Raw genomic sequence first — 15,716 nt, forward strand, 5'->3', positions numbered from 1 at the left:
GAAAATTTTAAAATATTAAATCTTTCTTAGAGGAAATCATGACTTAGTTAAATCAAGGTACTCTGAAATAACAATTAATGCTATTTTAAAATAAATGAATGTTTTTTCTAATGTGATTTTAGATTACTAGAAAACCTTAAGAGTGCATGACGAAATTTGGTACAATGCACTCTTACTTTTAGCTATTTTCATCAAATTTGATTTGTCTGTATTTAGCTAGAGACAAAAATAGGCAATTTTTCTGATGTATTAACTTTATAATATTTGTAAACCATGCATTTATGTTTGTTTGTTACATATGTATTAAATGTATCTCTTTTCTACAAGCATATTGACTCTTAATTATTGTTGTGTGTTAGTGTTGGGGAACATACAGTCACACACTCATATGTACAGTTTTCCTTATCCATGTTTCTGAACAGGTGAGGGAAAAATTGCTTTAACATTTGTAAGCTATAGGCTAAAAAATTCTGAAGACTCAGGTGCTAAACACAAATGGGAACAGATGCCTGGGCTGAAACCACATCCTATATATAATTATATAATGCGTGGAGAAAGAGCATAACTTTCCTGCCATAACGTAGGGGGATATTGAGAATTAAAAATTCTCAATGCACATAGATAAAACTTTGCATAAACAAACAAAGCTACTTTAGTGAGAAGTCAGTCGAGAAAGCAGTTAGACTGCTGCTGATCTAAAAGAGAAAGAGAAAGAGCAGATTAATTTGTAGGGAGACTGAGAGTTTTGCTGCTATGCACTATCTGCATTGCTATTGGTTCATCTTGGATCACATGCATTACTTTGCTTAATTTTCAGATTTGGCAAATTCGATGAGCAACATCGTTGCCTGAAAGCCAGTTTGAAATTTTCCTGCTGAGTTTTTCTCGGTTTTAATTTTTCTGAGGAAGGAGATGATGGAGGCATTAATTTTTTTCAAATTTAAGCCAGGCTATTGCACAGTTTATCTCTTCCGGTGAGGGAGTGATTTTTCCTTTAAGTTTTTTGCTGTACATGACTTGAAGTATATTTTTCTGAACTGGATTAGGAGCTGTTTTTGTGCTGGGGAAATTTTCTTCTGTAAATTCGGAAGCTTTAGGTTGAGGTTTGAAATTTTTCCTCTTGAATTTTTTCTTATATTCGCTACACCCTCTGTAGCTGCTCACATGGTTTTGTCCTCAAAAAATACATTTTGGTTTGTCTTCAGGTTACATAATGCACTAGTTGCTACGGTGTTGAGTCCCGCACTTCACGCTTCTCACGGGGTTGTTGCAACAGAACTGGAAATGGCCACATTGCTGACAGCGAAAACATTGTGCTGGTCTTCTCTCGGCTTAAATTTTTCTATTACTACGTTTAAACTAAACATATTATTTAATTGATGTGTCATGCTTCCTTCGTTGCTTTTCCTCAGTTCAAGCAGGAATATCAGCAGTTTAGTAATTTTTCATTTGTGGTTTCTGTTGAATTGTGTGACTTTCGTGATGGGATACTTCCTTGATGATGATGGCTTCTTCCTTTGCAGAGGTGGGGAGGTTCTTCAGTCTTACTTGTGATGGCTTTTCACAATTGTATTGATATGAGTGAAATGAGATTTTTTTTATCTAGCAGGAGTTGGTTCATTTTACTATCATCATTCAGGTTTTTCTTAAAAACAAAAAGAGATTTTGCTCTCATCTGGCTTTCACAGGGCTCAGAAAAAGTTTTCTTGAACATTTCGTCTAACATCATCCAATCACTTTCTTCATGGGAAAAATTCTGAAGTGACAGCACTCCCTATCATAGCTAAAATTTAATTGCTCAAGCATATGCAGTAATATCTTTTCACTGTTCTTGTTTCAGGTTGATATAATTAAACACAGGGAAGAAAAATGTTGATTATGTAATCTTATTTATATTCTCAGGTTGCAAGACCCCCCCCCCCCCCCGAAAAAAAAAAAAAAAAAACTCATCTCATCAACTTTGTTGCTGAGCAGTGAGTTCAGCCTTTATAAAAGGCATAATAGGGAGTCTCAGCTATCAGTTATTAAAGAGTGTTTGACTTAATCTTTATTTCTGTAATTCTCTTTTTTAAATTTCTGCTATTTTTTCTTGAATTCACTTTCATATCATTAGTAACATGTTATCTTAATTCTTTTGCTCATGATATTTCTTATTTATCACAGTAAGGTGCAGTAATTTTTTTCAGCTTAATTGGATTTGTTAAATAAAATATGTATAATACGTTAGTGATTTTTCTTAAATGTAATGATATGTTAATTGTAAACCAGATTTAGTTTAAATTATTAAAAAATAGATTGATATCTGTATTCTTTGGTAATTATCCTGAATATTTTTTTATTTAGATTGTGCACAGTTAATCTTTTTTATTGATATTATTAAAAATCTATTTTCTTTTAGGTATTTGATTGATCCTCTGTACATTTCTTCAAAAATAGTTGGAGACAGTTTGATACCGGATGTATCCCGTGTTGCTTTAGCTGCTCCTATGAAAAGCAAACATGCAAATCAAGATGCATCACATATTTTTATGTCACATGATAGAACTATTACGTAGTATGTTGTGCAATTTCATGAATTAATGTTAAAAGTTTACTTTTAAAAATATTCTCATGTACTGAGTTGTGAATAAGTATCTTTTTTATAGTAGACTGTAACTATTTTCTTCCAACATGTAGGATTTATTTAGTTCCAGTATTAACACAGTTAAACTGTACTGTAATAAACTTTTAAGAGACTGGATTTTTAGTTCAGATCCACAAAAGAAAATGGTTTATATCATAAAAAGTTATTTTTGATTGTGTTGATTAGTTGATTAGTGAAATGTAAATAATTTTTAGATCGAACAGCTATTAAGAGATGAGAATAACAATTCTAATTTAATCTTTAGAAAATAATTTATATTGAGGATTAATTGCAATCAATATTATTATTTTTCAGTTTCACCAAGTAATAGTGTTTATACATGATAAATTCAATCATGCCTTGGTTCAGACTCTTGCAATACATATCATGGTGCAGTTAGATTGTACAGTCAAATACCGAAAATCCGCCGACCTGAAATCCGCCAACTCCTAAAATCCACGTTGCCCCTCAAAATATAAACATTCAGTTTATAGGTTCTGGAATCCGCAACCTTGAGTATGAAATATTGAAGAAAAATATTTACTGAATAGTGATGACGTAATTACTGAATAATAATGAGTCGAAATACCAAATTATTGACATCATAATAAAAGTTTTTTTCCCTCTAATCTGCATTGAGGTAAAAAAGCAGACGATTCTCTCAACTCTTCTTTCAAGTTCATAATTCACGTTGTTGTATTTTCTGAGTTCTGTTATTTCTCGAGATTATTTAGTGCTGCCTTTTTTTTTTTATCCAGATATTTTGTGGATAAATTAAGAATATTTTAAATTTTAGCCCTTTCTAATACAATGACAGACAAGAAACACACTCATGAATTTACTGCTTGCAACATTGAAAAACGTAAACACGTTGCATTGACAGTAATGCAAAAAGTGCAAATTCTGCAAAAGATGGAGGCAGGTGCCACTCCTTGATTTATAGCAGAATGGTATGGAATTGCGACACGATTGTGTATATGATATACGAAAAAATAAAGAAAAGCTGTTAAAATTTTACAGCAACAGTGATTCTAACACCGGAATCCAAAACCAGAAATCTTTGCATAAGGCGAATTTGGCAAACGTGGATGCTGTGTACATATAATACAATGAATAATATAATCAATTTATATATGTAATAATAATTTAATGCATATAAATTATTGCAATAATGTATATAATAATTGAATTAAATGTATCTAATATGCCTTATTTATTTTGCACTTTGAGTCTGAATATTATGATTTATCTTTTCTATCCTGAAATCTGCAAAATTCTAAAATCCGCACAAGCTCTGGTCCCAAGCTTTGCGGATTTCTGGACTTCTACTGTATATGCAAAGGCTGATAATTCAGCTTCAACCTGAAGAAAAAACTGTAAAAAATACAAAAGTTTTTTCACTTTAGGTTATGGGTGAAGTCTGGTATATCTGACATTTATGTGTGTGATAGTTCAGTCTAGCTACATAAGTTAACATTCTGTATAGGAATTGGGCAAGAGAAAAACTTTCATTCAGTATTTCTGGGTGAGTGGGGTAGGGGTAATCATTATAAGCAAGTTCATTGTAAAGAGGTTTCACTGTTAAGATTTATTAAAGTCCTTATTAAACTCTGAAGTTAAGTAAATTAGGTTTAATGTTTAATTTTTTGCTTTAAAATATCTTATAATATTCGGAAAAATTACAAGATTTAATACAATTGTATTCAGCTCTTGAAATTATGTATTAATTTTTTTTTCATTTTTTTAGTGAACAAAATATTTTACTTAAGAATCCAGAGAGATTGTTTCTTGAAGATTATGATCATGACCTTGAAATATTGCTGGCATCATCTGTGCCTTTAGAATTTGATGCTTTGGTCCTAAATCAGTGCATGAAAGTAAAGGAACATTTGCATGAAAAACTTATTGAAGATTTGTCTCACTTTATCAATAATACATCAAAGTAGGTACTCAAAAACATTTTGTTTATTCTTTCTTTGTTTTTGATCAGGAGAGAGTTGCCAGTTAATGTGTGTTTCAGTAATAATATTAATTAATAATAATAATTTCCATGTAACTGTGTGTGTGGAAATAAAATAATCTGAATACTAGAATCTAATTTTATGAAATAATCGAATAGTGCATATGATAATAGTATGTAAAATATAATATGGATGTTAATTTTTTGAACTACTGTGTAATTAAAAAATCTAGAAGAGAAATTATTGTTATTTTTTTTATCTGATCGGGTGTTATGGGTTGTTTGTCTAATTCAGAAATCAATATTTCAAATTGCTCTTTTGGGGAGGGGGGGGGGAAAGAGAATGAATATTTGCTCTTAAAGAAAAAAAAAAAGCACCATGAAGGAAGTGGTGATTAAAAAATCAAGGTCATAGTACCTGTTCAAGGCTCACAATCACCCATTGAGTGTTCAAATTAGTAGTTGGTCAAACCAGCCCTGGCAACTATGCATGCTCCAGTTTGTCAAGGCAAGGAGTATAAAGGTTCCTAATGTCATCGTACGACACATTCTGCCAGGCATTCATCAGTTGTCGCTCCAGAACTGTGATATTTTGTGGTGCCCGAATCTGGCAGCCTACCATGTCCCAGACATGCTTGATTGGCAAAAGGTCTGGTAACTTTGCTGGTCAAGGAAGAGTATGAACTGTATGGAGACAGGCCAGATATATGTTAGTGGTGTGTGGCCTGCCATTATCTTGTTGGAAAATGGTCCCAGGTTGGCATGCCATGAAGGGTAATGCAACCGGCTGCAGGATGGTATTAACATATCGTTGAGCTGTTAACGATGTATGGAGGATGACTAAAGATGACCTGCTATCATAAAAAGCAGCGCCCCACACCATCACACCAGGGGTGCCTTTGTAAGCAAAGGCTGATTGTGACCGCTGGACCCATACTCTCCAGACACGAACACGGTGGTCATCTGCTTCAAGAATGAAGCAGGATTCATCTCTGAACACTATACGATGCCAGTCTGATGACAGCTGTAGGGCGTTGAATAGTCAACAATGATACCGTTGGGCCACTTCGGGCCTGACGAACAATCATCATGTCTTGCCTTGCATTTGTGCTCCTTGGCCTTCCAGAGCCTTCATTTCACTGCCAATTTCCTTCTAGCAACCATTGTTGCCAACATCTTTGCACAGCAGTGTCTGCACGCTGCAGGTGATGGCCTATTGCTCGGTATGATCGGCCAGCTTCACGCAACTCTACAATGCGACCACGTTTGAAGTCATTTAGTTGTCTGCAAGGTCTTCGATATGGCATCTTTAGTTGCTTCTGTACGGAATTACAATGGCAGCAACAAAAAAAGATAAATTTTCCACATCTGTTACTTGTTTTTTACTTTGTGAATTGCACACCAAAAATGCGCTCTATGATCGCAATTCCTGTTCATCAAGTTGTTTTTGCATACCAAATTTCATCACGATCGCAAAAGTTCTTGGTGCTTTGATTTTTTTTTTTTTTTCAAAAGAGTGTATATTTCAAGTACAGACTAGCTCTTTTTTCAGTATACAAGATTTATTTTACCTTGGAGTAAAAATGTTTTATTTTTGGAACAATGTGCTTAGGACATGAGAATAAGATTATGTCTAATATTATTTCTGTTATCTGTTTCTTTCCTTCCCACCAGCATGTAAAAAGATGTTTAAACTTCATACAACATTGTTAGGCCCATGTCTTTTTTTTTTAAATATTCTGTGAGAAGTTTCCTTGAATAACTTGAATGAAATAAAAAAAAGCATATATTAGTGTAATTTTAAATTCAATTCTAAAGTGATCACAATTGGAATTTCTGGTAGTAAGGGAAACTTTTAAAAATTATTTTATGGATATTCTCTGAAGATATGTTAACTTATTTATTAGAATTCTCTTTTCTTGCATATTTCCTATATCCTGAAAGTTGACATAGTTGAAGCTATTTATCACAACTTGTGTGCAAGAATTTGCATTTTGGCCTCTTAAGTACTAACACCAAATACTGAAATATTGTATACTGCATCAGAAATGTAATTCAGAATATTTTGTATATTAAAAAGGAAAGTATTGCAGAAGACTTGTTAATTTGCAAGTTTAAGAATAGAAATGGCTGCATAATTAAATTAAAAATTCTCAAACTGATATATAAGTTTCATTTTTTTAATATTTTTTTAGCAAATGTGTAAAAGGATATATTTACGAATAATTTTTGAAATTTCAATGTGTCATAGAAAATTTCACGTATTTTTCATTAGTACCTAAATTTTATTTCAGAGAGAGCAGGAAATATAACATAGGAACATGTCAAATGTTTCATAAAAAGGTTTGAGAATACAGTCAAAAGTCTTTAATCCGGACTCGTCGGGACTTCAGCGATTCCGGATTATCGATTTTTCTGGATTATAGATTATCAGTTTAAATCTGGTAAGATGGCATGCCGAAATTATAAGATTAAAAATATGAAACCGTAATTTATAAAATAATGAGCAATTATGATCTAAAGGGTATCAAAATTTACAAAAAGAAGCTTAATATTTATTTGTTTACTTTATTAAACATTTCTTTCAATGCGCACATGCGTAAAGCATACCTTACGCATAGCTGAAATTAGAAAATTGCAACTAGAAAACTATTTGATTTGTATTCGTGATATTTATAATGACGAAGAATTTGATTTAAATCATATCAAAGACGGAGTACATCGAGATTAAATACTACATTTAGTAAGGAATTATAAGCCGAATAAAATAAAAACATCTGCTCTGAAGATAACGATAGTACTGACAGATCAACTTCCAGTTCATTGCGTGCTGCGACGTCACCCCCCCCCCCCCCCCCCCGCGCAGAGCAGCATGAAATTGATAAACAGATTTCGGAACAGTTAGATAAACAAAGGATATGCCTTTATCCATTTTTTGTAGCAATTCGTTTTTTGTTTGATGGACATCGAAACATACTTTCGTTTTGTAGATCCTTTGGGAGCTCCAGCATCGGAAATTCTATTTGACATAATCGAAAGTTCAAGCTTACTTTTATAAAATTGCTCTTACAGTCTGCAAAAAATAATAAGCCGGATCCAATTCGAAGATTAAGGAACAACGCAATCATCAACATTAACTGAAATAGATAATTAGATAATTTTAGCTGAGCTTATCCCATCCGTTATACATTAAACGCGCATTCGTAAACGTATTTTGCACACGCAAATTCGCAGCATCAACGCGACGCATGCGCAGAAAGTTTGTAGCTTTGAGGTCCGGATTATAGATCATTCCAGATTATGGGTGTCCGAATTAACGACTTTTGACTGTACTAGTATTACAGTTTTGTTAGATCTACAGGGAAAGCAACATAGAAGCACAGGGAAACCACAGGGAAAGCAAGATAGAAGCACAGGGAAACCACAGGGAAAGCAAAGATATGTAAAAGCAGTATAGATTCTTGGGATGGAGGTATGAAACTCACAGGAAAAAAAAAAAAGGTATGAAAGCATAAAGAAAATTGGTAAATGGTGTCATGATTCAGAATAAAGGTAATCATTGAGGATAGTGCTGTTTATTTAAATAAAAAAGCTGTACAAGTGGAAGAAGTCTAAACGTCTTTATTTTTAATATAACTGGTTATCTGATGATATAGAAGTCATGTAGCTCATGATATTCATTTTTAAACATATAATTACATAATAATACATGATACATACACAATAAACATTTTTAGACCTATAATGTGCAAAATATGATCTGCTGTGGAATGGCATTGCAAGGAGGCATCCTATTGATAAACATGATTATTTGAACAAAGTTTTATATTTCTGACAGATTTACATCTTATGAGATCTTCAGACTCATGCAGCCTTAAAAAGTTGGAAAGTGATAACTCCTTCTCTTATTCCCAATACAGTCAAAAGTCGTTAATCCGGACTCGTCGGGACTTCGGCGATTCCGGATTATAGATCATCAGTTTAAATCTCGTAAGATGGCATGCAGAAATTCTAAAATTAAAAATATGAAACCATAATTTATGAAATAAAGAACAATTATGATCTAAAGGGTATCAAAATTTACAAAAAAAAAAAAAAAAAAAAAAAAAAAAAAAGCATAATATATATTTGCTTACTTTATTAAACATTTCTTTCAATGTAAGTTGTTTAAGTTGCTTCATTTTATGTGATAATACTTTCTCTTTAATTCTATAAACAGACATAATTTCTTGTTCAGTTACAAAGTCCCGCTGTTCAAGTCCCGTTAATTGCTGTGCCGAGAATACCGACTAACTTGTCAATCGAAATTTTTTCGTTTTCACTAACCTCTCTGTCACATTCTTCATGTCTTTATCCATTTTTTGCAGCAATTCCACTTTTTATTTGTTGGACATCGAAACATACTTTCGTTTTGTAGATCCTTTGGAAGTTCCAGCATCGGAAATTCTATTTGACATAATCGAAAGTTCAAGTTTACTTTTATAAAATTGCTCTTACAGTCTGCAAAAAATAATAAGCGGGATCCAATTTGAAGATTAAGGAACAACGCAATCATTAACATTAACTGAAATAGATAATTAGATAATTTTAGCTTACACCGTCCGTTATACATTAAACGCGCAGGCGAAAACGTACTCTGCACTTGCGCACACGCATATGCGCAGTAGTCAAGGTCTTACGCGCACGCGTAAAACGCCTGTGCGGCGGCACATGCGCAGAAAGGTTTTAGCTTTGAGGTCCGGATTATAGATCATTCTGGATTATGGGTGTCCGAATTAACGACTTTTGACTGTAGTCCAAGACACAGTGCAGTTGCGGCTTTCTTTGTCTGTACGGGACATGATTGCCTTGCCGCCCACCTGCACTGCATAGGCATTTCTAGCAATTCTATTTGCCTACTTTGTGATTCTGAAGAAGAAATGGTGGTTTTCCCTATGTGTAACATGTATATGAGCCCGTTTCCCTTAGAAAGTCCTCCACGAAGGTCCATAAAATAACGTAACCGAAGAAGAAATGGACAGGGACCACCTGCTTTGATGTGGGAGCCTTCATGGTCTTAGAGGAGTCGAGGTACTGGGAGGCAAGAGTCCTCCTTAGGCAATGGTCTTTTTGTTCTTAGTTCTATGGTTTGTAACTTCTGTTTATAAGATTTTAGTTCATTGTAACTCTTTGCCTGGCCACTGAAAACAAATTTCTGACAGATCACCTGTGGTTGCTGTAATAGTATAGAACAATAGTGCAGCAAGTCACAAACTTTTGTTGGCATACAGTGCTTTTATGAGGATTATTTAAAGTGTATTTATTATTATATACAGATTGATTCAGAAATCATTAACTTCTCATTATAAATAGTATTTATTTTAACAATGGGAGACTTTGCAGATATTACTGTTTAGGGTAGATGTGTTTGATCTTCGGTAAAACCTTCATCTAAATTATAGGGAAGCATGCTAAATACAGTGAGTGGATAGGAGAATCACTGCATCATAAATCACATACAAGAATAGAAGTTTGCTTCGTCGGAAAGTAAAAGATCTGTGGAACAACAACATTACAAACAGCCTATATGATGCAGTAGTTAGTACTTTAAATAAAATGGACTGATGTCATAATTTCTTTCATATTGAAGAACATAGTGGTCATTTCCAGCATCTTCTGCAAAAACATACTTTTTATTTATTTACCTCTGTGATTCTTACTTATACAGTATAATAATGTATATTAAACTACTTCACTGTTTTCTCCGAAACAGACTCGTCGATTTACCCTTCTGTAATGTTTTCTTCATTCGGCAGCTCATTTTGAAATAATTCAAGTAATTCAAGTATATATATTTTTGTCTTTAATCATGAGTGATGAAAAATTATGTAATCAAATATGTTTGTGTAAAGTCTTTTTGTCACGCTATTTTCTTGCATCTTTGATTGTTCAATGCATGTGTTTTTTAGGATTTGTCTTTCATAATCATTTGGTTTGGACATGGAATGCTTATTTCATTCTCATTCTGTTGCAGATTCATTACAGAATTTTCTCAATTATTGGCCTTTTCCAGCCCTTCAAAAGCCGTTCTTATCTCATTTAGTTGTTCATATGTTGCCTGCACTTAAATTTGAGGCACTCTGTAGAGATTTGTACAGCTGTAATTTGCTGTCATAAACTGCTGTTTTGTTCAAATTTTGCTTTTTATAACTTTCTCTCCATAATAGCTCTGCATTATGAGACCCTCATTAGGTTTTTTTGTGGAGCTTTCCTAATTATTTGTAAATTTGGTTCTTAGTTAGGTTTTTTTCCTTCTACCAGACATCACGTCCATAATCTGACCAGTGGATCAAGGAATCATAAAAACATTCAAAGCCTCTTTTGCCAAGCATGTTTACATCTCTGCAAATAAAATGCTAGATGAAGAAAAGCACGACACACTAATGAGAGTTTGGGAGCAATTCAACATAAGACACCTGATAGAAATGATTAAACTCGTATGGGAACAAGTGAATTCATCAATAATGAATGCTTGCTGGCATCAACACTAGCCAGAAGTTGTGAGCAACTTTAAAGGATTCTATCAAATAAAAATAAAGCCAAGGAAATCATACAAAAAGTAAAGATATGAAAGAAGGAGAAATGAAAGAATTAGTCAAGAATGATGATCATGAAATGACAAGTGAAGAATTAGATGATCTTATAACACCAGCCAATGATTAAAGCACTGATAAAAATAAAGAGCATTTAATGCATAAGAATTGTTAAAAAAGGCACAAGAACTGTCTGATTTTATAATGGAGTTTGATTTAAGTGAAGGAAGAAGAGGACATATCATGAGAAGTACAAGAAAACTTTCACTACTTGTTGCAAAATGTTAAATGAGTTGCATCAGACATAGTTCCAAGCAAAAATCACCAGCTATTTAAAAACAAAAAGAAAGAATTGTGTCATGTCCCTACTTATTAAGCAGTAATAAAAATCTTTTCAGTTGACATTTGTTTCATTCCCCCTTTTGAATTACAATAATATTAAGTTTTGTATATATTTTCTTAAACTGAAATATACCTAACGCGTTTCTTTCATAGAAAGTTAACTTTGTGAAACATTTTTTTACCATTTAGGTGATATGTTAATGATGTAACCCCAGCATTCGGCAAGAGTTAACCGTAATTGTTTATGTGATGATACATTTGTACTCTTTCATATTTTTCTGGATTAAAACTGAATGTAATTTCTTTTAAACAATATTACAGCTTCTCAAATAAAGTCTTGGCAGTTTTTTTCTATCAAGCATCTGCTGATGATGTATCAACTATTCAAAACATATGTCAGTGTTTTGAATTATTTTATCACCCCTTGTACCCTATGAGAGGATTCTACAAAGGAGTCTTAAGGTAAGTTTCTAAATTTCTAAACAATGTGGATTTTTTTGGGGAGGGGGGGATCGATTTCACGTTAGAAGTTGTTAAGTTGAAGAATAATTTTCAGTAGCTGATTAATTTTTTCTCTCTGAATATGTTGTATATTTTGAAATGTGTGTAATGATTAATGTGTAAATATTGATCCTGGTTTGGAGGTTCCAGCAGTTTATGTAACTCAAAATAGAGAGCAGACTCCAAACAGAAGTCATGTTATAAAATGTTTATAAATTTATAAAAGTTTGTAATGTTTATAAATTTATAAAAGTTTGTAAAAATTTATAAAAGTTTTTCGAATGAAAAGTATTAGAGTTACTAAAATTCATTAGTAAATCAAATTTGAGGTTTCAAATAACTCATTGATATGTAGAAGTTTTGGAGTTAATATGAGTGCTAAGTGGCTCGAGTTGAAAGAAATATTGGTTCCCCCCCCTTTTTTTTTTAAACCCCAAAAGGGCATTAGTAGACCCAAAGGGTATTAGTCACAAAATGGCATTTTGTGAATCATGGCATCATTTCACTTTGTGCATTGGTTCACTTTTCAAGATTCTGCATGAACACATGAATGTTTCTTGCATTGTGAAAAAACAATGGTACCTAGAGCCATGCAATTTTGAATAACATAGTCCTCCAACTGAACATGGGCACTTGGAAGCCCAAATTTTAAATTTCGAATTTGTTTTATTATCTATTTAAAATTTCTTAAAGCTTTAACGAATTTTGGATTAACACATTTAATGAACGTCGGTTCACTTTTCAAACTGTTGCCACAAAATGTTAGAGTCCTGCATTATATTTGAAGAAATTAAATAATGAAAAATCTGCATAAATGATTGTCTATTTCTCGCATTGTGATAAAACAATGGTACATAGAGCCATCGAATTTTGAATGACGAAATCCTACTGCGAATATGGGCATCTGAAATCCAAAATTTGGAATTTGTTTTATTATAGATTTTATATTTTGTAAAACTTTAACGAATTTTTGATTTATAAACTCAATGCTTTAAAAGCGAGAAATGGCAACGTTATATAGAAAAATATACTTTTATCTCCAGCTCGTGAGATTGTGTATATCGGAAATTCTAAAGATATGCTTAATTTAACATTATTTTGCGATATTGCTCTTGAACTGAATTTTATGGTTTAAGTGCAAAGAACATGATATTTAATAAATAAAGGTAACACTCAAAACGTTAAAAAAACGCCCCTTTGGACGTAATTTAAAATCTGAAAAATTTCAGATTTTTTTTTTTTTTTTTTTTTTTTAAAGTGGAACAAATAGGCTCTACTACTGTTATTGCTTAGTGTACAGCACATTTCTTGAATCAATTCCTCCACCCTTTGTGCCATTGACTGTGTCTCAATCTGAACAGAAGATTCTTTTGTCCCGTCTCCTAAATAAAATATAAAAAAATAAAATGAAAAGACAGCAGGATACTGCTCCTTTCTTGTACAGTCATTAAGTTCTATTGACACTTTCAAACTGAACTACGCATGTGCAAATTCCATTTAGTAACTAGTTAAATGATTATCATGAATTAGGATGGTTCTGTTACCTATTAACACATACATAGGATGGTTCTGTTACCTATTAACACATACATAGAAAGTACTAGCTTCTATTTTCAAATATATCATACCAGTTTGTAACTTATTTAATGTCTTCCCCCTCATTAACCATCTTAATTGATTATTTTTGAAATTTTTACTTAATCAAATTGATTTTGACTTGATCAAAGGTTTTAATAAAATGATCATGTAATATCAGTCCTGTTTACAAATGTAGCTGTTTGGTTTTATTTGTTTTCTGTCTTTGTAGGCATGATAGTTTATTAAACTTGAAAAAATATTATACATCTATTAAATTCGAAAGTTTATTAAACTTGAAAAAATATTTTACATCTATTAAATTTGAAAAGAGTATTCTATGCCTGCTGTTTTCATGAATTTTGCAGAAATAGTTTTCCATTTTTTCCAAAGAATTTTTAAAAAATTATAGTGAGTAAATTTTTGCATTTTAATTACCAAGTTTAAAATATTATTTTATATTCTCTGAATGTTTATGACACTAAAAGATTAAATCATGATGCCAGTTAGGATGATTAAACTTTGTCTGTCATGAGTCAAAAGCAAAGTAAAAGATTAAATCATGATGCTGTAATTACGATAATTAAACTATACATGTTATTGGTTGAAACTAGAGTCCATTTTTTTATTTATTGTATTGAAAAAGGGCCTTTGGTGTCTTTTTATTTTATAAGAGAGCTGATTTGGAGTTATATTTTCTTATCTAATAAATGTGGAGTAACGGTCAATCAGATTAAAAGTTCATGTGTTATTGCAGGATTTATTATAACTCTTAGAGCTAGTTAGTATTCATTGTCATTCATTTGGGAAAATAAATGACGAGACTCTATATGATATGTTAAAGAAATATGGCATGTTAAAAAAATATGGCTGCCTTTACATCCTACTAATTACTACTTCATGCTATTATCTGCATCATGAGCAGTACATATAATGAATAGAACAGAGAAGGGTTAGAGTATGATTGTCATGTAATGATTTCTTAGAAAGGTAGACTGTGCTCTGTTTTCTTCATTATCGAAATGAATGCTATTTTTTCACCATATCTACCATTATTAGTTTTATTAAATATTATAATATAAATCGAATTTAAAATGTTATATGTTTTAAATAAGCCAAATGAGGCCTCCAGGTTTGCATCTTAGGTGTAATTGAATGATATAAGAACAGTAATACATACTTGGGAATATTTTTTTTCTTTATTTTTATCTTTTATGCTATTAAATTTTCTAAAATTTTCTATTTTTATTTGCTGTTCTCTATTTATATCTTATTCTAATTTTAATATATGTGCAAAATTTTATGAATTTCTGTCATTTTAATTCTATTTCTAAATGACATGTATCTTAATACTGATGTTTACCATGTAACGGGAAATTTGAATTCCTTCTTTATGTATTGTATAATCAGAAATTAGAAACACTTCATTTTTACGGTCTTATTCAATGATTATTGATCTCCAATGTGTAACAAATGGAGTATGAATTTTTGCTAATGTAATTAGTGCAAAATGAATAAAAAAAAACAGGGTTCGTATGGTCCTTAGGTTTTTTGGAATCGATTTTTAGTCCTTTAAAGTCCTTAATTTCGGCCCAAATCGGCAGAAGGTCCTTAATTTTAATCATCTGAAATTTTTGTCTTGTTTTTACGACTGCTGTTTTGAGTGTGAATTATCATTATAGAGGAATATTTTTGACAATTCACTGACAAATATGATTTGAATAGGTTCATGGGTTGTAATTTGTTTCTATTTTTAATGTAAAGGGTGGGATAGAGTTTCTGAGCAAGGAGTCAAACATAAGCATATCAAAATTATTTATTTATTTGTTTTTTTATACTGAAGAGCATTTAAACAACTTTCTGCTTTTGGGGATGCGAATTCTTTTATTAAATGGCTCTAAATTTGGCGACTTATCAACAATATGGCGATTTTAAGATTAATTTCTATAGAAAATTTTTAATTTGGAGATCTGGGAATTTTTTGATGATTTTTTATATTATAAAGTGGCATTACTTTCTATTTTGGTGACTTATTATATAGTATTTTAAATCTAAAAAATAAACCAGGTAATAAATGCTATAAAGCACAGTTTACAAAACAGTTCATAGCAAAAGCAAAATTGCTATATAATTAATTAAAAAT

At 31.8% G+C, this 15,716-nt stretch overlaps 1 protein-coding gene across 1 annotated transcript in view; it reads left to right on the forward strand.

Moving 5' to 3' along the window:
• LOC118193487 (protein O-linked-mannose beta-1,2-N-acetylglucosaminyltransferase 1-like) overlaps window positions 1-15,716 on the forward strand; it is a 171,380-nt gene that overhangs the window by 62,063 nt on the left and 93,601 nt on the right. Inside the window, exons 17-19 of the mRNA XM_035364591.2 lie at window positions 2,399-2,554; window positions 4,371-4,565; window positions 11,819-11,959. Coding sequence (XP_035220482.1) covers window positions 2,399-2,554; window positions 4,371-4,565; window positions 11,819-11,959 — 492 coding nt within the window. The remainder of the gene's footprint in view (window positions 1-2,398; window positions 2,555-4,370; window positions 4,566-11,818; window positions 11,960-15,716) is intronic.

The sequence above is a fragment of the Stegodyphus dumicola genome, chromosome 3 (assembly GCF_044657685.1).
Source record: "Stegodyphus dumicola isolate Sdum_Otavi_A_Nest chromosome 3, ASM4465768v1".
In the NCBI taxonomy this organism is placed as follows: Eukaryota; Metazoa; Arthropoda; class Arachnida; order Araneae; family Eresidae; genus Stegodyphus; species Stegodyphus dumicola.